General features: G+C 46.4%; 1 protein-coding gene across 1 annotated transcript in view; it reads right to left on the reverse strand.

Annotated features, from left to right (window-relative positions):
- LOC136653874 (zinc transporter ZIP2-like) overlaps positions 1–9,417 on the reverse strand; it is a 35,681-nt gene extending 26,264 nt beyond the window's left edge. Inside the window, exon 1 of the mRNA XM_066630749.1 lies at positions 9,028–9,417. Coding sequence (XP_066486846.1) covers positions 9,028–9,417 — 390 coding nt within the window. The remainder of the gene's footprint in view (positions 1–9,027) is intronic.
- Between the last annotated feature and the right edge of the window lie 14,781 nt (positions 9,418–24,198).

A 24,198-nucleotide genomic window follows, 5' to 3' on the forward strand; every position in this document is an offset into this window, starting at 1 on the left:
TGGGACTGGTGCTTTTCAACCTCTTCATAAATGACCTGGAGACAGGGTTGAGCAGTGAAGTGGCTAAGTTTGCAGACGACACCAAACTTTTCCTAGTGGTGAAGACCAGAAGTGATTCTGAGGAGCTCCAGAAGGATCTCTCCAGACTGGCAGAATGGGCAGCAAAATGGCAGATGCGCTTCAATGTCAGTAAGTGTAAAGTCATGCACATTGGGGCAAAAAATCAAAACTTTAGATATAGGCTGATGGGTTCTGAGCTGTCTGTGACAGATCAGGAGAGAGATCTTGGGGTGGTGGTGGACAGGTCGATGAAAGTGTCGACCCAATGTGCGGCGGCAGTGAAGAAGGCCAATTCTATGCTTGGGATCATTAGGAAGGGTACTGAGAACAAAACGGCTAGTATTATAATGCCGTTGTACAAATTGATGGTAAGGCCACACCTGGAGTATTGTGTCCAGTTCTGGTCGCCGCATCTCAAAAAAGAGTGGATAGGGAGATGCTCTTTACACTCTCACATAATACCAGAACCAGGGGACATCCACTAAAATTGAGTGTTGGGCAGGTTAGGACAGACAAAAGAAAATATTTCTTTACTCAGCGTGTGGTCAGTCTGTGGAACTCCTTGCCACAGGGTGTGGTGATGGCGTCTAGCCTAGACGCCTTTAAAAGGGGATTGGACAAGTTTCTGGAGGAAAAATCCATTATGGGGTACAAGCCATGATGTGTATGCGCAACCTCCTGATTTTAGAAATGGGCTATGTCAGAATGCCAGATGCAAGGGAGGGCACCAGGAAGAGGTCTCTTGTTATCTGGTGTGCTCCCTGGGGCATTTGGTGGGCCGCTGTGAGATACAGGAAGCTGGACTAGATGGGCCTATGGCCTGATCCAGTGGGGCTGTTCTTATGTTCTTATGCAGCCTAGCTGACGACACAGATAGCACCTCCATCATGTTCTCCTTGACATGTCTGAGTCCAGGACTCTTGTTTATATTGGAATCTTTTAAGGGGGAGGCCTGAGATCAGCCCCAAGCATTGAACGTATGATATGAACATGTGGTAAGTGTTTATGGGATTGCAGCCCTAGCAACTGCTTATGATTAGGCTGAGTTGTATGAGTGAGTAGTGAATACACTGCAGCAATTTTCAACCCGTGTGAGTGGCACATTGGTGTGCCACGCATGATCTGCATGTGTGCCATCAACATTTGGGGAGGGTCTTTTATTAGGCCACTGGGGGATGTGGGCACTCTAACTGGCAGTTGGGTGTGCCTTGTCCAAGAACCCATGGTGAGTCTTTACAATTTTACACCCCTGACAGTGTGCCATAAGCTGAAAAAGATTGAAAATATCCGATACACTGTGTGGCTTTGTATTTTGACTGCATATTTTTGCTGTTGCATTATTATCCCCACAATAAAAGTGATCTATTGTTACACCGTCACCATTGTGCCCCAGAGCTCTTGTGTGTCATTCCACTAAGTTGTGCCAATGACCACCACACTCGAACCTGCATGCCTATTAGTTTTCCTCCATGTGTGTTGCTGTTCCACGTGTCTTTAAAAGCACACCCACTAGCAAAACCACTTTAGAGCACCGGCTGCAGCTCACATAACCAAATGTCATGTTCCTTCCTGCAAAAAAACTTCTTCGCACAAGGATAATGAGCATGGCTCATCGAAAGAGGTCTAGCCCAGTTTTAACAACAATAACAATAATAACAATAACAATATTTAGTGTTCATCTTGACATTCCAGTTTTCTAGTTGCTGGGGTCTTTTTGCATTTGTGAACTTGAACTTCATGCCACCACTTCTGCCCCTATTGCCAACAGTCCCAAAGTACGTAATCCTGAGTAATTTTTCTATATTTACAACACTGAATTTTAATCGAAACCACAACCCAACTTACTTTCCTTCCACGGAAGACACATCTGGAGTTTCTTTAAAAGAGAGATCTTTCTGATCAACAATTGCGAGTGAGGCAAAGACAACAATAGTTATGTCCGGAGACCGATAGCTACTCTTCTGCCAACCCACCCTGGAGTGGCAGTGGTTGATGACACCATAAGGCAGCTGCAGCAGTAGCAGCAGCACTGTTGACCATCTGAACAGCAGCATGTCTGAACCTCAGCCCCACAGCATTCAACCAATTTCCAGTGACTTCCATACACGAGGCACCATGAACACAATCATCAGTCATGAGCAGAAATGACCGTAGAGGGGCTGAGCGAATCCCCACTGCCAAGTTTCTCACATGAGGTCTTCATACTCAAGCGACAGACACCTGGCTGTATGCAGTGAATACCCTACACCTGCCTCATGTAGCTGGCTTTTCAAAAGCTTAAATGAACATTTTATCCTCAGCTCCCAAGATACAGTCCACTGTTTTTGTTATGAATGTTGCAAGTAGCTTCAGATTATCATGGGAGTTCTCCAACGGAAGGCAGTGATTTATATAATTAACAGGAAGATGATTGCATTGAGAAATCTTTTCAAATGTCTGCAAGGCATTTGGTGCTGCAGCACTCTGTAAATGCACAGGTGCTCAGGGGCTACTCGAGACACTACACATGCAGAGACTCCTATTAGGAAAGTAAAGGGTTCCAGAAACCAAAATGTTTGTGAACTGCTGCTCTCACATCACCCTATGTATGTATTGGCAACCTTCAGTCTCGAAAGACTATCGTATCGTGCTCTGAAAGGTGGTTCTGGCACAGCGTCTAGTGTGGCTGAAAAGGCCAATCCGGGAGTGACAATCCCTTCCACACTGGGAGCAAGTGCAGTCTGTCCCTGGTCTGTCTCCCTGGCTATGGGCCTTCCTTATTTGCCTCTTAGCCTCAGACTGTTGGCAAAGTGTCTCTTCAAACTGGGAAAGGCCATGTTGCACAGCCTGCTTCCAAGCGGGCCGCTCAGAGGCCAGGGTTTCCCACTTGTTGAGAGGTCCATCCCTAAGGCCTTCAGATCCCTCTTGCAGATGTCCTTGTATCACAGCTGTGGTCTACCTGTAGGGCGCTTTCCTTGCACGAGTTCTCCATAGAGGAGATCCTTTGGGATCCGGCCATCATCCATTCTCACGACATGACCAAGCCAATGCAGGCGTCTCTGTTTCAGCAGTGAATACATGCTAGGGATTCCAGTTCGTTCCAGGACTGTGTTGTTTGGAACTTTGTCCTGCCAGGTGATGCCGAGGATGCGTCGGAGGCAGCGCATGTGGAAAGCACTCAGTTTCCTCTCCTGTTGTGAGCTAAGAGTCCATGACTCGCTGCAGTACAGAACTGTACTCAGGACACAAGCTCTATAGACCTGAATCTTGGTATGTTCCGTCAGCTTCTTGTTGGACCAGACTCTCTTTGTGAGTCTGGAAAACATGGTAGCTGCTTTACCGATGCGCTTGTTTAGATCGGTATCGAGAGAAAGAGTGTCAGGGATTGTTGAGCCAAGGTACACAAAGTCATGGACAACCTCCAGTTCATGCGCAGAGATTGTAATGCAGGGAGGTGAGTCCACATCCTGAACCATGACCTGTGTTTTCTTCAGGCTGATTGTCAGTCCAAAATCTTGGCAGGCCTTGCTAAAACAATCCATGAGCTGCTTGAGATCTTTGGCAGAGTGGGTAGTGACAGCTGCATCGTCGGCAAAGAGGAAGTCACGCAGACATTTCAGCTGGACTTTGGATTTTGCTCTGAGTCTGGAGAGGTTGAAGAGCTTTCCGTCTGATCTGGTCCAGAGATAGATGCCTTCTGTTGCAGTTCCAAAGGTCTGCTTCAGCAGGACAGCGAAGAAAATCACAAACAAGGTTGGCGCAAGAACACAGCCCTGCTTCACTCTGCTTCGGATGTCAAAAGGGTCTGATGTGGAGCCATCGAAGACAACAGTGCCCTTCATGTCCTTGTGGAAAGATCTGATGATGCTGAGGAGCCTGGGTGGACATCCAATTGTGGAGAATCTTGAAGAGGCCATCTTGCTGACCAGGTAGAAAGCCTTTGTGAGATCTATGAAGGCTATAAAGAGTGGCTGTCGTTGTTCCCTGCCTTTCTCCTGCAGTTGTCTAAGGGAGAATACCATATCAGTGGTGGACCTGTTGGCTTGGAATCCGCACTGTGATTCTGGATAGACGCTCTCTGCAAGTACCTGGAGCCTCTTTAGTGGAACTCGGGCAAACAGCTTTCCTACAATGCTAAGGAGAGAGATGCCGCGGTAGTTGTTGCAGTCACCCCTGTCACCTTTGTTCTTGTACAGCATGATGATGTTTGCATCCCTCATGTCTTGAGGTACTCCACCTTCTCTCCAGCAGAGACAGAGGATTTCATGCAGTTCAGTGACGATGATCTCTTTGCAGCATTTTAGGACTTCAGCAGGGATGCTGTCTTTTCCAGGTGCCTTGCCAAAGGCAAGGGAGTCCAGGGCCACGTGAAGTTCTTCTAGGGTTGGTTCACTGTCAAGCTCTTCCAGCAGAGGCAGGCACTCAATGTTGTTCAGTGCTTCTTCGGTGACTACATTTTCTCTGGAATATAGCTCAGAGTAGTGCTGCACCCAGCGTTCCATCTGCTGCGCCCGATCCTGGATGACCTCGCCTGTGGCAGACTTCAGAGGGGCAATTTTCCTCTGTGTTGGACCTAGGGCCTGCTTGATACCATCATACATCCCCTTAATGTTGCCTGTGTCAGCTGCTATCTGTATCTCGGAACAGAGCTGGAGCCAGTAGTCGTTAGCACATCTCCTGGCAGTCTGCTGGACTTTGCTGCCAGCACCTCGGAGGACCTGCAGGTTGCGCTCACTGGGACAGGCCTTGTATGCTGCTTGAGCTCTCCTCTTTTCCTCAATGACTGGTGTCAACTCCTCAGAGTGGGCTTCAAACCAGTCTGCCGCCTTGTTGGTCTTCTTGCCGAATATGGACAATGCAGTGTTGTAAACGGTATTCTTGAAATGTTCCCATCTGTTGGATGCATTTGCTTCGGCCGGGCCTGGAAGAGATTCCTCAAGCGCTTGTGCAAATTCCTCCACTTTTCTCTGATACCGGGTCTTGCTGGTATCAATGCGAGGTCTTCCTTCCTTTTTCGTGTGATACAGTCGCTTTGTTCGCAGTTTCACTCTGCTGCACACCAGGGAGTGGTCAGTGTCGCAGGCAGCACCATGATAACTGCGTGTGATCTTGATGCTGGGAAGGCTGGAGCATCTGGTGAGGATCAGGTCGAGCTGGTGCCAGTGCTTTGATCTTGGATGTCTCCAAGAGACTCTATGTTGGGGCTTTGTGTTGAAGAACGTGTTGCTGACACAGAGACCTTGATGACAGCAAAACTCTAGCAGGCGTTGGCCATTTTCGTTCATCCTCCCAGTGCCAAACTGACCTAAGCAAGTGGTCCATGAACTGTTATCAGCACCAACTCTAGCATTGAAATCGCCAAGGATGAACAATGGCTCTTTTACAGGGATTTTCTTGACATTTTTGTCCAGGTCATTCTATGATGCCCATGTGCATGACTACTCAGAAATAAGTCCCACTGAATTCAATGGAACATACTGATATCCTATAAACACTTCCCTGGGAGCACATCACATTGAGTTTAATGGTACTTTTGCATATACATGCATGGGATTGTGCTGTTGTTTCAATAATTATTAGTATGCCCACTTGCAGCTAAGGCAGAGAGGGAATGTGTTACATAAATGGAGAATCCCACCAGGCAAATCCAGATTCTTAGCTCATTCAGTTCACCAGGATGCTACAATAAAGCTCTCATGATATGTCAGGACCAGCACTGTATCACGTTGACTATTTCTCCCATCTTGGCCATCAGCCTGTTTCTTCAAGGCATAATGATCTCTAAGGCCTCCTTCACCAGAACCTATCCTCTTTGTCCAACCTAATAGCTTGACATGAAGGTTCTCACATCGGTGCCAGCAAAATAGCTGGTGCAAACATGAGAAGCCGCATAGTGGGACTTGAGACATTCCTCAGGGGAAGGGGACAAAAGTTCCTGGATGCCACAGTTCCTCTGAGTGCTGGGAACGAAAAGATTGCGCTGGAAGACCTTTGAGCAGCTCATTTCCACAAACTTCTGGAACACCGATTGGATGGAGCATCACCTTCTTCACTCACCCAGCTGACTGGAAATCTTCCCTTCAGAGCACTGAGCACAGTCATAGCAACAGATCTGCTCCCCCTGGCGTACCACCTTTGTCTGTCCAGGATGGCAGCTCTCAGTACATGTCGATCGGGGCAGCATCTTCAAAAAACCATAAAGGAGAAAGGGTTAGCATGGAAATCAACTGTTTTCTCATTGCTGTGATGTTTGGTTTGGTTTGTTCTGCACGAGAATACAGTTATGACACACATCTCATGAGCTCCTCTGACCTCTTATAGGTATTGATTTACTTCTATACAGGCATGCACCACTTAACAACGGTTCATTTCATGACTGATCGCATATATGACGGTGGTCAAAGCACAATGAAGGTGCTCTTAAGGAGGCAATCACATCTCCCGTAGCCTGCAGCAGAGTGTCTGTCTACACAAGAGAGGCTCTTAATGCAAAGAAGAGGCCATCTGTCTCCAGTAGCCTGTGCACCCCAAGTCTCATTGGTTAGTTCTGAGTTAATGAAATCCACTTTTATTACATAAGGCAGTTGAGTTTTCCTTTTCTGGTTATTTGGCTAGAATGTTTGACAGAAAACAGAGAACACGATTTGTTTCATTACATTTTGCATTCAGTTACCCATCGAAGGATATATATCATGACGGCATGTTTCAAAAATACAAAAGTATCCACAGTTTAGGCCACTCATAGTATCACCATCCCTGAGTGTCTCACATGGTACTGCCTGCCTCCCACGAGCTAAACCACTGTAGACATACTGTTGCAAGCAGCTATGCACAGCTGTTTGACGTTTCTGTGCCTCACGGCCGAACCACAATCACCCCCGGCAACAAGGAAGACTCAGAGGCAGAAGTTCTCCACCACACCTCCTTTACTGTATGTACAGATATTTACAATGTCCAAGTAGTACAACGGTACACGATCCACTCTTCCAACCAACGTAGACTCCGGCTCACAATGCTCTGCTTCTCCCACACACTTGCTTGCCTCTGCTGGACATTTATATTTCCTGCAGCCAATCACAGCATGAGGATTACTGCACATTCATGCTGACTGTGCTGTTGCTGCCACACGCACATACACTCACATGAAATCACCTGATGCAATATCACCAGATATTGCATCAGCACGGAGCTCCCAGGATGCTGTATACTCCTGGTTTGGCCAAGGCTTCAGGCCTGTTACTGTGCAGCCAGTAAATTACCAGTCAGGTCTGGGGTTCAACCCGTGACACCCCTCCTAATTTCTGGCTGTGCAGTTCATTTACATTCATAATTACATTTTCCTCCAGCATGGCAACATTTACATTACAGTGGGTACATTTCAATATTTCATTTACATTTTTCATAGCTTGTTACACACGTTGGTTTACATTTTCTTTTCCAGGGCATGCAATGCATTTCTTTACACTTTACAATTGCTTTTGGTGTTTTCACATTACATACTGTGACAAAATTTGTTTCCTCTCCATCATAACCATAACTTTTGGGAGGCATTCCCTTATTTGCCCTTTCTGAACACCTCGGTATGTCAGATTTACTTGCTTCCTCGGAGTCTGGCTCTAATTTCGCCATTTTTAGGGTTAAATCGTCGCTTTGCCTCTGCTCAGCACTCGGCCCCTCCAGCCTGCTGTTATCTGTCAACTTTGGCAGATCACCGGCTGGCGCTACAGGCAAAATTACTGTGCTTTGCTCTGGTTCTCTGGCTGAAAGTCTGTTCCACCCCTCCGACTCATTAAATACAGCTGATCGGGAAATTGTTAATTTACAACCCCTGTCACAGAAACGGTACGCTTTTGAGCCTGTTTCGTAACCCAGAAACGTTAGCTTTTCCATTCCACTCCCAGCTTTCTGTCCCTTGGGGTTTTGGACCCAGGAGGACACACCGAAAGTGCAGAGGTGTCTAAGAGACGGGGGTTTACCGTATAAAGCCTCATACGGTGTCTTGCCAATTCCAGACGTCCACAGACGATTAATTAGATAGTTTGTGGTCTGCATGGCCTCAGCCCAATAACGTCTGCCCAGATTCGCGTCTGACAACAATGCATTCATTTTTGTTTGCAATAACCCATTGCGTCTTTCTACCATCCCGTTTTCTGCAGGCACTCCCCTGTTTGTTAGCCTGTGACATATGCCCTGTGCTTTTAGCCAATTTTCCAATTCTGCACATGTGAATTCTGTGCCTCGGTCGGTCTGCAATTCCGCAACCTTTCTGGCATATTTTTGTTCCATGAACCTTGCCCACTCACGTATGCGCTGACTGCTGTCAGACTTACTTTTAAGTGGAAAACAGAAACTGAACCGGGAATGGTGATCGATCAAAGTCAGAGCGTATTTTGCTCCCCCCACGGACGTATCAAGTGGCCCTATCAAATCTGCTGATACCACTTGAAACATTCTGTCTGTTTGTCTGTCACTCTTCTTGTTGACAGGACAGGCCTTTGATTTTACCTTTTTACAGGTTTGGCAATCAAGGTACCTTTGGCATTCCTCTAATTTTATGCCACTGGCGTTCTGCACCATCCTTTCTAGCACAGCATAGGACAGATGTCCCAGTCTCCTGTGCCAAACGTGACAGCAACTGTCATGCTCTGCCTCATTTCTGCAGAGGTTTGTGGCACCTTCAAATAGTGTACTGTCAAGTACGTAAAGGCCACCTCTTTCTGTGCCTTGTGCACAGACCTTATCACCATGTGAAATTTTACATTTCCCTTGGTCAAATGTTACACAATACCCCTTTCTGTTTAACACAGCAACACTCAGTAAATTATGTCTGAGTTCAGGTACATACAATACATTGCATACAGACCCATCAAATCCCGGCACCGTCACTGTGCCCTCTCCCTGCACTGGGAAGTTGAGTCCATTAGCTAAATGTACAGTAGCTTTTGAAGTTGGTTGCAGGAATGTAAACAGTTCTTTCTGGCAGGCCACATGCTGGCTGGCGCCGCTGTCTAGCAGCCACTCGTGCTCGCTCTCCTGCTCCACCAGCTGAACGACAGACACGTCGGAGCTCTTGCCGCCCCTCCTCCGCCTGGTATCTTTCCTCCCTGCAAAGCGATCTTTCAGAGAGGGACACTCATGTCGTAGATGCCGTGTGGATCCGCAGGCATAGCAACGCCGCACAACAAACACTCCAGGGCTCTCTCCATTTCCCTGGACAGCTGCTTTAAGTGGAACATCCTCCCTCGCTGTAGATGCCTTGGTAGTTAGCCCACGCTCCCGGCGGTTATCAGCCCTCTTCATTTCCTCCTCCATCAACCTGCCGGTTAGGTAGGACAGAGTTAGCTGCCGCTCTGGGAGGGCTTCCAAGGTTGTTGCCATCGTGTCATACGATTTGTCGAGGGAAGATAAAATTATGAACACTTGTTGCAGTTCTGAAATTTGAAGTCCTCATTCCTCTAGGTCGGTGCATAGCTGCCTCATGGCACGTAAATGCTCAGTCATGCTCGTGCCAGGTTCCAGGCGCTTATGGTACAGCCTTCTCGTTAGGCTGACCTTCGACATGGCTGAGTCAGACACATACACCGCACAGAGTGCATTCCAGCACTGGTGTGCTGACTCCAAGCCACGGATGTGGAGAAGCTGAGAGTCTTCCAGACCCAATATGATTGTGACCAGGGCTTGCTCATTTGCGTTGGTCATTTCCTCGCTGTCCTCATCAAGCTCCGCAGTGTCCACCACTGCCCACAGCGACTGTTTCACAAGCAGGGCTTTCATTTTCACAGCCCAGCCCCTGTAATTGTGCTCATTCAGCCTCGTCAGTGGATATCCTTGGACTGCTGCCATCATGCAGTTCTGTACGAAGGTCCCTGAGATAAACGACGCTCAGCAGACTCACCGGGGTGTTTTGGTTAGGGCAAGACTTGGCACAGCAAACGTAAATTAAAGTTCTGTGCTCTGAGCTTATAAGCTGTTGTGTGCTGGGCCCATAACCTGTTGCAAGCAGCTATGCACAGCTGTTTGACGTTTCTATGCCTCACGGCTGAACCACAATCACCCCCGGCGACAAGGAAGACTCAGAGGCAGAAGTTCTCCACTACACCTCCTTTACTCTATGTACAGATATGTACAATGTCCAAGTAGTACAACGGTACACGATCCACTCTTCCAACCAATGTAGCCTCCGGCTCACAATGCTCTGCTTCTCCCACACACTTGCTTGCCTCTGCTGGACATTTATATTTCCTGCAGCCAATCACAGCATGAGAATTACTGCACAGTCACATTTTGCTGCATCTGGGAGGAAAATGAGTCAATTCATCTTCATTTATTATCTATTCTCACTGGTTTCAACCTGCTAAATGCAATACAAATATAATACAAGTTAATATTGCACAAAATTGCAAGGCATAAACTTGAATGGGAGAAGTATGAAAAGAAAATTGAAGGCCAGTCAGGTACCCAATTTATTTTTCCTTATAATCTGCTTCCTGGGGTTCAGCTCAGATTTCACCACAATAATGTAGAATTTGGGGAGAAAGATGAAACCCAACAATCCAGCACAAGAGACCAAGATGGAGACCTCCACGGCAACCATGTATTTCCCCTTGGAGCTGGAGAACTTAAAGGCTGTCAATCAATCAATCAATTTAAAGATGCACTTCACCATCATTATAATCATTTATTATTTTTTGAGCAGTTACAAACAGCTAAAGTAGATTATTGCACTTTGGAGGAGAAGGGAGGAACGAGAAATTAGATGGACCCTGAAATTTCAGATTGGTGGAAGTTGAAATGAATCTCAGGATTATATTCAAGAGGAACAGTTGGGAATAGAGAAGAAAGTCACATAAGTTCCTATAAAACAATAGACATATCTCAAGGGGTTCATGCACAATGCTACAGACGAAGGTACTCAAGCAATTCCGTCAGGTAACAAAATTCTTCTTCCTTTCTAAGTTCTCCTTGGTGTTCAGCTGGGGCCTCAACACAATAATGTAGAATTTGGGGAGAAAGATGGAACTCAACAATCCAGCACTAGAGACCAAGATGGAGAAGACCTCCACGGCCACCATGTATTTCCCCTTGGTGCTCAGGTAGGCTGGCACAAATGACACCCAAACACTGCAAAAGACTAACATGCTGAAGGTGATCAGCTTGGCCTCATTGAAAGTATCAGGCAGCCTTCTGGCCAAAAAAGCCACCACAAAACTGACAAGGGCCAGAAATCCCATGTAGCCCAGAACAATGGAGAACATGAAGGTTGAGCCTTCGTTGCACTGCACTATGATCTGAGCTATCAGGGAGTGCGCGTCAAGCTCTGGGAAGGGGGGAGACACTGCCAGCCACGCTGCACAGAGGCCAGTTTCAATCAGACAACACACCACGATGACGGACATGGCCAATCTCTTCCCTAACCATTTCCTCATCCTGTTGGCTGGTCTGGTGGCCATGAAGGCCAGGACCACAGTGAGGGTTTTGGCCAACACTGAAGAAACAGCCCCAGTGAAGGTGATGGCAAACAAGGTCTGCCGGAGAATGCAGGATTCCTTTCTGGGCTGGTCAATGAACAGAAATGTGCAGAGGAAGCAACACAGCAGGGAGAACAGCAGGGCACAGGTGATATTCCAGTTGTTGGCTTTGACAATGGGGGTGTTCCTGTGCTGAATGAAGCTCCACACGAGCACAAGTGTGATGGTGGAGAGCAGCAGAGCAGAAGAAGCCAGAACGATTCCCAAGGGCTCTTCATAGGACAAAAAAGTGATGACTTTGGGGATACAGTGATCCTGGTTCCTGCTTGGATGCTGGTCCTTTGGGCAGTCACTACAATGATCTGCATCTAAAAGAAACATGCAGCGATTCAACAGTTCAATGTTTGCCTGTGTCACCTTAGGCTGTATGGCAAGAGTGCAGTCAATCATAGGATGAAGTCTGCTATTTAATACATACAAAAGAAGTCACTCACTCAAATGTTTCTTTGCATCCATCCATGTTTGTAACACATCCAGGTATCCTTTGAATGTCAACCCTCAGTAAAACTGGCATCAGGCTTTACCCAAAGGTCAGCTGTGCTGTGCCTAGGAAGTGTGTGCTGTCATGGGGGGCAAACAGCTGGGCAGCAGAGTTGCGTATAGGCTGCCCAGTCACCTGTAGGTCTCCTCCTCCATTTTGCTAATGCGCTTCCGAGGAGAGTCAGGGAGTATTCCGAGGCAAGGTTCAAGGATTACAGCCTGGTGCATGTTGCTGCCACCAGGATCCACCTCCTCTCTTCCCTGGCCTGATCTCTCCTCATCCACAACATGCCCTACTTCTGACTTACTGGCACCTGAAGCAATGAGGTTCCGGATCTGCAGCTGCTTTGAAGCAGATGCTTGGTTTGGCCCAGTGGTGGCACCAACTTCATGCCATCACTGAGCCTTTGACAACAGTAGACACCTGCCCCACTGTCATAACAGTCCCATAGGACTGGGCCATACGTTCTGCTGAATTGTTGCTTTACTGACTGCATCAGTATGATGAATTTAGGATTGGGCACTAAGGGTCCAATCCTAAAGGTTCATAGCACCGGTGCTGATTTCCAGTGCTGGCACTGGGTGTTATAAACATGTTGTCAAGCACATTTACGGCACCCCTGCAGTAGGTAGTTCTTGATGAAAAATGCCATGTGACTGCATGGAGATAAGTGGGACCACCTGGCAGTGGTATGGCCTTTCAGTTTTGGGATGGCGTTCAGAGCGGGGGAAGGAGGATGGGGAAGAGATGGGGTGTGAAGGGTGTGGGAGTGGCAGAGGCCTCCTCCGCCAGATCCTATCCCCTGTGCCCAACCTAATAGCTTGACATGAAGCTTCTCACATCAGTGCCATCAAAATAGCTGGTGCAAACATGAGATGCCCCATAGCAGGACTTGAGACATTCCTCGGGGGAAGGGAACAAAAGTTCCTGGACGCCACAGTACCTCTGAGTGCTGGGAAAGAAAAGATTGGGCTGGAAGACCTTTGAGCAGCTCATTTCCACAAACTTCTGGAACACCAATCGGATGGAGCATCACCTTCTTCACTTACCCGGCTGGCTGGAAATCCTCCCTTCAGAGCACTGAGCACAATCATAGCAACAGATCTGCTCCCCCTGGTGTACCACCTTTGTCTGTCCAGGATGGCAGCTCTCAGTACATGTCGATCGGGGCAGCCTCTTCAATAAACCCAAAGGAAAGTGGTTTAATATGGAAATCAACTGTTTTCTCATTGATATAATGTTTGGTTTGTTTTGCACGAGAATACAGTAATGACATATAAGTCACATCTATATTCGACATGTGCCCCTCTGACCTCATATTCTAGTTGATTTACTTTTGTATTTATATATGTTTCTTGCCAGATATTACTCAAGGTGGTTTACGTAGGCAGGCTGTAGACCCAATAAGTGTCTTTACAATATTGTTCTATATATGAATCCAGATGTTTTCCTTCCTTGGTTACTTCCCCTGAATACCACCTCTTCACCATATTCAATTCAGCCTCACAATTCAAAGGAAGATATGGATAAACACAAAGACAAAAGAGCATAGATATCATATGCCTGGGCATACATGAGCTTTGCATGTATTATCCATGGTTATTTATCCTATTCTACATCTTATTCTAATGTTATGCATTATAACAAGCCTGCCCCATTTGTCCGTGTTATTCTTGCATCACTGTTATGATAACCACAGAAGTCTGACAGATCCAGAATAAATTCCAGTGAATGCCATAGGGCTTGCTTCCGTGTAAGTGCAGCATGCACAGGAATATGAATTCCCAGACATCTGCTAAAGAGTATTTCCATGTTCTTCTGCAATTATGGAACTATAGCTCAGGAAATACATACAAGATCCTTCCCATCTGCTCAAACTTCTGATTCCACACAATGGCGCTTCAATTAACGGCAAACTCTTCTCCTTCAGGAGCCCAGGGGTCCAGCTTTCCTACCCTGACTCTATGGAAAGACAGATTGTGGAATGTGATGGTGTTGACAATATCAAAACCTGTTGCCAGTTCCCCATTTTTATCAAAGAATATTTCTTCTCCTGCACTATTGTTGAAGCTAACATTTCTCAGAAAGTGGTGAAGCTGATTGGAGAAAAAGAAAAATAATACACAGGGGTAAACAGTTGAGCACAAGTTCTTTTGAAATCACTGGAATCTGCGACCTTGACCTTCTGGCAATGAAGAGACTCTGTTTATACATGGAGGCGCATGGCTAGGTCATTGGACACCTGGGGCCCATACATTTTTGACACCTCTCCCTGTATATGACAAAATTAATTTCAGTAGTAGTCATGACATGAAATGGATAATAATCAGGGCCAGAAAAGAAATACTGTGAACATTTCCTAAAAGACTGCATTCAAGTAAAACCCATGAGAAAATTTCTTTGTATGTGATGATTATAAAGTTTACATTGTCATTCTTTCTCAGAGTTATTCTAACCCCCTCCTCCTACACCCAGTCCCCATTTCCACCAGAATTTACAATACATTTAATAACCCCAATAGTAATCGTTCAATCTATTGCTCCTCTAAATTAAGTCTCTTTCCAAATGGAAAGGACTCGGGCTTAGACAAACTAAACTGAAAATGTTGTCTCACTTCTCGCTCAGTCCAGTTGCATTGCAAGAGTGGATCCAAGTCCATCCGTGACCGTACACAGTAGAGGCTTACAGGAAAATGCTACCTGCCATTGCTGAACAGCCCAAGCATCCCCTGTGCCTCCAGTTCCCTTTAATTTTTGCTTGAAAGAGTATTGAAGAGTACATGGAATGCAGAGCATGTGCTACGGCATGAGCAGCATTGTAGATACTGTAGCTCTCACCAGACATTTTCATTTCAAATACGGAACTGGGGAGACTGCTCAGCTTCTCCTCCCCAGTGCAGTTCCCTGTGTTTGGTAGATACCAGTTGAACGTGGGGAATGAACACCAAAATGCAACTGACCAAAACTTATATAAGAAAGAAAACGCAGGCTGATGTGGATTTATTGCCTTAAGGAAGTCTTCATATCCAGGCACGTCCTTTGTGTGGGGTGTGAAGGACAAGGTACCATTGAAGGATTTGGGTGTGAATAAAAGCCGGTTTAATACGGTTGCAAAATCCCACTGAGATGTCATGATCCAAACCTTCTCTGTTGGGCATTCCTTTTCATTTTCATACAGTGCTAGAACAAATCGCAAACTCTCCATAGATTGTGAATCTCCATGAACAACAATCACGTTGCTCCTGGACATAGAGACAATAGATCTTACTCTTATTAAACGGTCAAGTTTCTCTTCCAAATACATCTTTATTCCTAAAACAACTTCTGTAAAAGCCCAGATTAAGCCCATTTGTTATGGGCCCAGATATTTGGAAGTATACCTAACCACATAGTGGAAACCCTAAAGAGGGCAGAGGTGAAATGTATAGTAGGTGCCCTATTCAGGCGACCTAGCAGAAAAGGAAGGCTGGTCAATGGGGAGCCGCGGGGCTATGACATTTGATGCTGGCACTTGCAGCCCGCATATTGGCCAGGGAAAGTCTTAAGCAAACAATTGTAAAACACAGTTGAACAGAGGCTGTCTTTGGCTGAAAGACAGAGGTGAAGGAGGTGGCAGAGTGTGCTGGAGGGAAGGTGAGACTACAGATTGGAGCATCTCCATGGACAGTGAAGCAGTATCAGATGCTTCAGTGCTTTGCACACCCTGGCTGGTCACTGGTTCTTCTCAACAGGAAGATGCCTTTCTCACTCAGGCTGGGACTTTGCCTAAGGATTGATGGTCTTTACTGACCATTAGCTTGACCTCAGTGGGGATGACTTGATGATGACCCGCAGCTCAGCTTTGACAGGTAATCTTGAATGTGCTTCTTCTGCACATCCATGTAGCTGAAAGGTGGCAATAGGGTCACAGGAGAGTTCCACGGGTCCACAGATAGAATCCCTGGAGAGAAACGTCCCTTCCTTTTCTGGAGAAGCTTTCCATGCTTCTGTTGCTTGGGCAGCCAAAGTGTCTAAAGCAAAAGGTGTCTACAGGTGAGCCATTTCTATCCCAGGCCCATAATGTAGTTTTGTTGTAGATGCTGCAGGTCTGAGCTGCACAGGGCCTGGATGGGGAAGCTTCTGTGCAATTATAGCCTTGTTCCCCCCAACCGAACATCTGTTGGCTTTGTGCTGAAGAACTAATGAATGGGTGGAGGTGAGGCCTGTAGGCACAATCCTGGCCTTCCCTTTCCATGTTGAGGATTTCCATTTGGTCAAGGGAACAGAGCTGAGATGTTAGGTCTAAACTTTCTGGAGAAAGAGCAGAGAATAAATGAAACCAAATGTTTATAGATAATATATTTGAATGTGTGCATTTGTTTGATTTAAACCCCAAACTCTGCTGCAGCCAAAGTGATTCAACAGAGACTGTAAAGCCCTGGGCAAGCTCCTGCAAAAATCCCCCACACTGCATTTTAATACTGGCACAAAGGAACCCCATTCTGCACACTCATTGGTGCTCTACTTGATCTCAGGCGGAGGTTTCATGTGAGTTGTGCCAGTATTTAGCACTCAGTGAATGACGGAGGCTGGCATCTCTCATTCACAAGAGTGCCAAAGGAAATGCAGTCTCCAATTTGGGGCCTCAGCAGGAGGATGTGAAGGTGGTTGTAGAAATGAGGCAGAAAATGTCCTGCGTGACTCATTCCTATAACAATCTTTCATTCACTTAGTGAAACTCAACTCTTGCAGAGAATCAGATCTCCCATCCACCCCCCCCCCACACACACACAAATATATGTGGACAATAAGGAGCACCTCCGCAATGACTGGGCTCTGGGAATCCACATCTCAGAGACTGATTCTGCTTATAATGCCAGAGAGCCCCATCCATGTTCCACACTTTTGCTCCAGTAAAAGCTGTTTCCAGACCTCATGGTCAAATGCAGCCTGAACACAAAGAATGCAAATGCATATCTGTGTTTCAGGTGTGAAACTCAATGGATGCCCTTAAGCAAATCACCATCTCTACCTCACTTCCCTTTCCTGCACCATCCATTTAAATTTTTTTTTCTTTTCTCATTTTTACACCTCCCTTCCTCCATGGAGCTCAGGGTTGGGTACATAGTTTCTTCCAGAGATGGGAACTCGAGTAAGTGACTCAATTATGAGTCGCAAAAATCAGCGTTTTTCACTGACTCATGTACACTCAAGTCACGCACATGGAAGATTCCACAAAACGCTTGAGTCAAGGGCCCCTTAACTCGGCACTCATCCCTACACATGCAGACTCAAGTCTGACTGGGTATGCTTGCTTACTGTTTTAGCGGCATGAAAAAACCTTGTGTGGCCATCATTCAGACTGAGCGAGCAGCAGGGAAGTTCCAGCCAGGAAGCAGGGAAGGGTTAATATTAGCTTTTGCATTCGAGCAGGAGGTGGGGAGGTGGGGAGGTGGGGAGGTGGGAACGGGCTCTCTTGCCCATCTAAGTACATAAGAACATAAACATATAAGAACAGCCGCGCTGGATCAGGGCCATAGGCCCATCTAGTCCAGCTTCCTGTATCCCACAGCGGCCCAGGGAGCACTCCAGATAACAAGAGACCTGCATCCTGGTGCCCTCCCTTGCACTGGCATTCTGACATAGCCCATTTCTAAAATCAGGACATTGCACATACACATCATGGCTTGTAACCCATAATGGATTTTTCCTCCAGAAACTTGTCCCCTTTTAAAGGCATCCAGGCCAGATGCCATCACCACACCCTGTGGCAAGGAGTTCCACAGACCGACCACACGCTGAGTAAAGAAATATTTTCTTTTGTCTGTCCTAACCCTCCCAACACTCAATTTTAGTGGATGTCCCCTGGTTCTGGTATTATGTGAGAGTGTAAAGAGCATCTCCCTATCCACTCTGTCCATCCCCTGCATAATTTTGTATGTCTCAATCATGTCCCCCCTCAGGCGCCTCTTTTCTAGGCTGAAGAGTCCCAAACGCCATAGCCTTTCCTCATAAGGAAGGTGCCCCAGCCCCGTAATCATCTTAGTCACTCTCTTTTGCAACTTTTCCATTTCCACTATATCCTTTTTGAGATGTGGCGACAAGAACTGGACACAATACTCCAGGTGTGGCCTTACCATCGATTCGTACAGCGGCATTATAATATTAGCCATTTTGTTCTCAATACCTTTTCTAATTATCCCAAGCATAGAATTGACCTTCTTCACTGCCGCTGCACATTGGAATCTCTAATAGGAATTGGAATTGGATTCTAATTGGAATCTCTAATAGGAAGGAACTGATGATCATTGGATGAAGGATGGGAAGTCTGATTTGCTTCTTTGAATGAGGGAGACCAAGAGGAGGAACTAAAGGGGGTTCTTTTCTTAGGACTGGCTGAATAAGCCCAGGGAAAAAGGAGGCAGGGAAGTGGGGTAGGGGAGATTCATAGAGATCATGCTTTCCAATTGCATGGCTGCTGTGAGCTCCGTTGTTACTTGTGGGGAGGAAGCCCCATTGAATGCCCAGCTGCAGTGGAACTACTTCTGAGTACAGCTGCAAAGGATTGGGTTGTCCTGGTAAGCCTCTCAGTTGCTGCACATGACCCTCCTCCCTCTTGCCGCTGCTGTCTCCACTCTCACGCAGTCCGTCCTCTCCCCTCCCACCTTGTTTACAGATGGGCAGGGACGTCAGGAGAATGTTTAAAGAGAACTCACACACACACGCACGCACGCACACGCACACACACACACACACACACACACACACACACACACACCAGCATCAGACCTTTTTTGCACCTGACACATGTATCAAAAAGACTTGTGACTCGAGCCTTTTTGAGTCATGAAAATGAAGTGCGTCGACTTCCGCTGATGTATGTAGACAAAGCACTGGAAAAAAGTACAGACCCTCTAAAGTTCTGTTGTTTAGGAGAACTTCAAAACCTTATTCATTTGTAATTATCCCATTTGGGACTGAACAGCAGTCAGCACCATCCCCATTGTGCCTTGGTTTTAACGAAGAGCAGATTATCAGTTCAACTCAATAATTGGGGATGTTTCTGCCTCCCACTCAAAGAAAGAGAAAAACTGTAGGAATCCAGCATGAAGCAGATACTACAGGATTGTGTTTGGATACCAGTAGCCCAGACTCAAATCTATTATTAGTGACAAAGCTCTCCCCATCACCTCAGTGAAACCACAGGGACTCCAGGCTACTTATCAGGGCAACTAGGAGAATTAAAATGAACACACACAGCTGCATGGATGGGGCTGAGAAAAGGAGGCCACCATCCAAAGTGCACTCAAAAACATTTGTGGTGACATGGATGCTCATAGCGCTATGACCACACAACCATACATGGGAAGCAGGAGAACCAGACTGCCAATGTGGCGCTTGGTACGTACATCTTTCAAGCAGAAGAGAGCTACTTACTAAGCCTCCAGTGAAGACACATCCGGAGATTTGCTGAAAGAAACCTCCTTCTGTTCAGCAACACGGAGGAGGACAAATTCGCCAATGGCAAGTTCATCGGAAGAAGAATCTTGGAGTCTGCGTTTAATGTTGGGCAGCAGACCCCAACTGGATTTAGAGTTCTTGCTGACAACATGGGGCAGAAGCAAAAGCAGCAGCAGCAGCAGCAGCAACACAAACAGGAGCATATCAGCCTGAACAGGAGCATATCTTGGTCTCAGTCTCAATTGTGCTCAAAGATTCTCAAGGTGACAGGGACACTTGAAGTGCTGGGGCCACACAACCATCGGCCTTTGCAAACAAAGAAACAAAACTATGGAACCCACCTTGACAGCCAAAGGGGTGAGGGAAACAGGGCCTTTACACCATGTCTGACTCTCAAACATCCACTGAGGAAGGTTATCTTCAGCTAGGGCACAATCCTAACCAGGTCTACTCAGAAGTATGTTCTGTTTTGTTCAATGGGGCTTCCTCTCAGGAAAGTGTGGTTAGGATTGCAGGCTTAGCCTCTTAAATCTACATGATGCACATTGTTTTGAAGAGAGGCTTTATAAAGGGATTGAAGCAGATCACCAGCTCCCAAGGAGAATTCAAGGGTTTTAGTTACAAGATCCTTAAGTGGCTGCTGTCTGCTCCTGGTGCTTTCAGGAGCTGAAGGCAGGGATTATTATGATTATAGGACAGGTCATTGCAGACCAGAACTTTTTTGACTATCTGCAGGGGTAAAGAAAATATGTTTGTCTGATCCGTAGCAAGTGGTTGAGTGTCTGTTCCCCCCCATGGGGAATTCAGTGGATTCAGAATAACCTGAGTATTGAAGATAACTTTTTTTTGGGGGGGAGGGGGGTGTTGACAGACAAGTTATACTGATGTAGAAAGCAGGTGGAAAAAGCCATCCATGACTCATTGAGATTTTGAGGCTGTTGGTCAACTAAAACATCACATTTCCGACTGGGAAGGAATGAATCAATGTCACCTGGAGCTCAATGTCACAGGAAAGACATCAAGTTTCCTATGACCCAAAATCTGGACCTGTTCTTCCCCTAGAATCCTGTGAGAAATTTTGTGGAGTGAGCTGATCAAGACACCTTCGTTTGTGACCTGAGGGCCCGTGATCGCTCATCCCTGGTCCTCTATGGGTGCTATTAACTATCCACTACCTTAAGTGAAATTGTGATGGCACAAATGTTGCACCACCTCAACGTCCTGCATTACTGGATAGAAATCTCTTTCTCTATTGTCAGGTCAGATGTCAGTGTTAGGTGCGTGACAGAAGCATATCTAAGTCTCATCTCCTGAAGGGATCAACAGTGAACACATTTTACTGCACCTGGGAAGAAAATGAGTAAATTCACCCTCATTTATTATCTATTCTCACTGGTTTCAACCTGCTAAATGCAATACAAATATAATACAAGTTAACATTGCACAAAATTGCAAGGCACAAACTTGTATGGGAGGAGAAGTATGAAAAGAATGAAGGCCAGTCAGGTACCAAATGTATTTTTCCTTACAATCTGCTTCCTGGTGCTCAGCTCAGATTTCACCACAATAATGTAGAATTTGGGGAGAAAGATGAAACCCAACAATCCAGCACAAGAGACCAAGATGGAGACCTCCACGGCAACCATGTATTTCCCCTTGGTGCTGGAGAACATGAAGGCTGTCAATCAATCAATCAATCACTCAATCAATTTAAAGAAGCAGTTCACCATCATCATAATCATTTATTATTTTTTGAGCAGTTACAAACCGCTTAGGATAACTAAAGTAGATGATTGTACTTTGGAGGAGAAGGGAGGAAAGAGAAATTAGATTGACCCTGAAATGTCAGATTGGTGAAAGTTGAAATGAATCTCAGGATTATATCCAAGGGGAATATAGAAGTCACACGAGTTCCTATAAAACAATGGAGATATCTCAAGGGGTTCATGCACAATGCTATGGACGAAGGTATTCAAGCAATTCAGTCAGGTAACAAAGTTCTTTTTCCTTACTAATTTCTCTTTGGTGTTCAGCTGGGGCCTCAACACAATAATGAAGAATTTGGGGAGAAAGATGAAACCCAACAATCCAGCACTAGAGACCAAAATGGAGAAGACCTCCATGGCCACCATGTATTTCCCCTTGCTGCTCAGGTAGGCTGGCACAAAGGACACCCAAACACTGCAAAAGACTAACATGCTGAAGGTGATCAGCTTGGCCTCATTGAAAGAATCAGACAGCCTTCTGGCCAAAAAAGCCACCACAAAACTGACAAGGGCCAGAAATCCCATGTAGCCCAGAACAATGGAGAACATGAAAACTGAGCCTTCGTTGCACTGCACTATGATTTGACCTATCAGGGAGTGCACGTCAAGCTCTGGGAAGGGGTGAGACACTGCCAGCCACGCTGCACAGAGGCCAGTTTGGATCAGGCAACACAACACGATGACAGACATGGCCAATCTCTTCCCTAACCATTTCCTCATCCTGTTGGCTGGTCTGGTGGCCATGAAGGCCAGGACCACAGTGAGGGTTTTGGCCAACACTGAAGAAACAGCCCCAGTGAAGGTGATGGCAAACAAGGTCTGCCGGAGAATGCAGGATGCCTTTCTGGGCTAGCCAATGAACAGAAATGTGCAGAGGAAGCAACACAGCAGGGAGAACAGCAGGGCACAGGTGATGTTCCAGTTGTTGGCTTTGACAATGGGGGTGTTCCTGTGCTGAATGAAGCTCCACGTGAGCACAAGTGTGATGGTGGAGAGCAGCAGAGCAGAAGAAGCCAGAGCGATTCCCAAGGGCTCTTCATAGGACAAAAAGGTTATGATTTTGGGAATACAGCGATCCTGGTTCCTGCTTGGATGCTGGTCCTCTGGGCAGTCACTGCAGTGATCTGCATCTAAAAGAAACATGCAGGGATTCAACAATTCAAAGTGTGCCTGTGTCACCTTAGGCTGTCTGGCAAGAGTGCAGTCAATCATAGGATGAAGTCTGCTATTTAATACATACAAAAGAAATCATTCACTCAAATGTTTCTTTGCATCCATCCATGTTTGTAACACATCCAGGTATCCTTTGAATGTCAACCCTCAGTAAAACTGGCATCAGGCTTTACCCAAAGGTCAGCTGTGCTGTGCCTAGGAAATGTGCGCTGTCATGGGGGGCAAACAGCCGGGCAGCAGAGTTGCGTATAGGCTGCCCAGTCACCTGTAGGTCTCCTCCTCCATTTTGCTGATGCACTTCCGAGGAGAGTCAGGGAGTATTCCGAGGCAAGGTTCAAGGATTACAGCCTGGTGCATGTTGCTGCCACCAAGATCCACCTCCTCATCGACAACAAGCCCACACTTCTGACTTACCGGCATCTGCAGCAATGTGGTTCCGGATCTGCAGCTGCTTTGAAGCAGATGCTTGGTTTGGCCCAGTGGTGGCACCAGCTTCAAGCCATCATTGGGCCTTTGACAACAGTAGACACCTGCCCCACTGTCATAACAGTCCCATAGGACTGGGCCATACATTCTGCTGAATTGTTGCTTTACTGACTGCATCAGTATGATGAATTGAGGATTGGGCCCTAAGGGTCCAATGCAAAAGGTTCATAGCACTGGTGCTGAGCTCCAGTACTGGCTCTGGGTGTTGTAAACTTGTCGTAAAGCACATTTACGGCACCCTCGGAGTAGGTAGTTCTGGATGAAGAATGCCATGTGACTGCGTGGAGATAAGTGGGACCACCAGGCAGTGGTAAGGCCTTTCGGTTTTGGGATGGTGTTCTGAGTGGGGAAGGGGGAAGAGATGGGGTGGGAGGGGAGTGGGAGCGGCAGAGGCCTCCTCCACCAGATCCTACCCTCTGTGTCCAACCTAATAGCTTGACATGAAGGTTCTCACATCTGTGCCAGCAAAATAGCTGGTGCAAACATGAGAAGCCCCATAGCGGGACCTGAGACATTCCTCGCGGGAAGGGGACAAACGTTCCTGGATGCCACAGTTCCTCTGAGTGCTGGGAAAGAAAAGATTGGGCTGGAAGACCTTTGAGCAGCTCATTTCCACAAACTTCTGGAACACCGATTGGATGGAGCTGCACCTTCTTCACTTACCCAGCTGGCTGGAAATCCTCCCTTCAGAGCACTGAGCACAATCATAGCAACAAATCTGCTCCCCCTGGCGTACCACCTTTGTCTGTCCAGGATGGCAGCTCTCAGTACATGTCGATCGGGGTGGCATCTTCAAAAAACCCCAAAGGAGAAAGGATTAGCATGGAAATCAACTGTTTTCTCATTGCTATAATGTTTGGTTTGTTTTGCACGAGAATTCAGTAATGACATATAAGTCACATCTATATTTGACATGTGCTCCTCTGACCTCATATTCTGATTGATTTACTTCTATATTTATATATGTTTCTTGCCAGATATTACTCAAGGTGGTTTACGTAGGCAGGCTGTAGACCCAATAAGTGTCTTTACAATATTGTTCTATATATGAATCCAGATGTTTTCCTTCCATGGTTACTTACCTGACGTACCACCTCTTCACCATATTCAATTCAGCCTCACAATTCATAGGAAGATATGGATAAACACAAAGACAAAAGAGCATAGATATCATATGCCTGGGCATACATGAGCTTTGCATGTATTATCCATGGTTATTCATCCTATTCTACATCCTATTCTAATGTTATTCATTAAAACAAGCCTGCCCCATTTGTCCGTGTTAT

Source organism: Tiliqua scincoides, chromosome 5 (assembly GCF_035046505.1).
Source record: "Tiliqua scincoides isolate rTilSci1 chromosome 5, rTilSci1.hap2, whole genome shotgun sequence".
Taxonomy (NCBI): Eukaryota; Metazoa; Chordata; class Lepidosauria; order Squamata; family Scincidae; genus Tiliqua; species Tiliqua scincoides.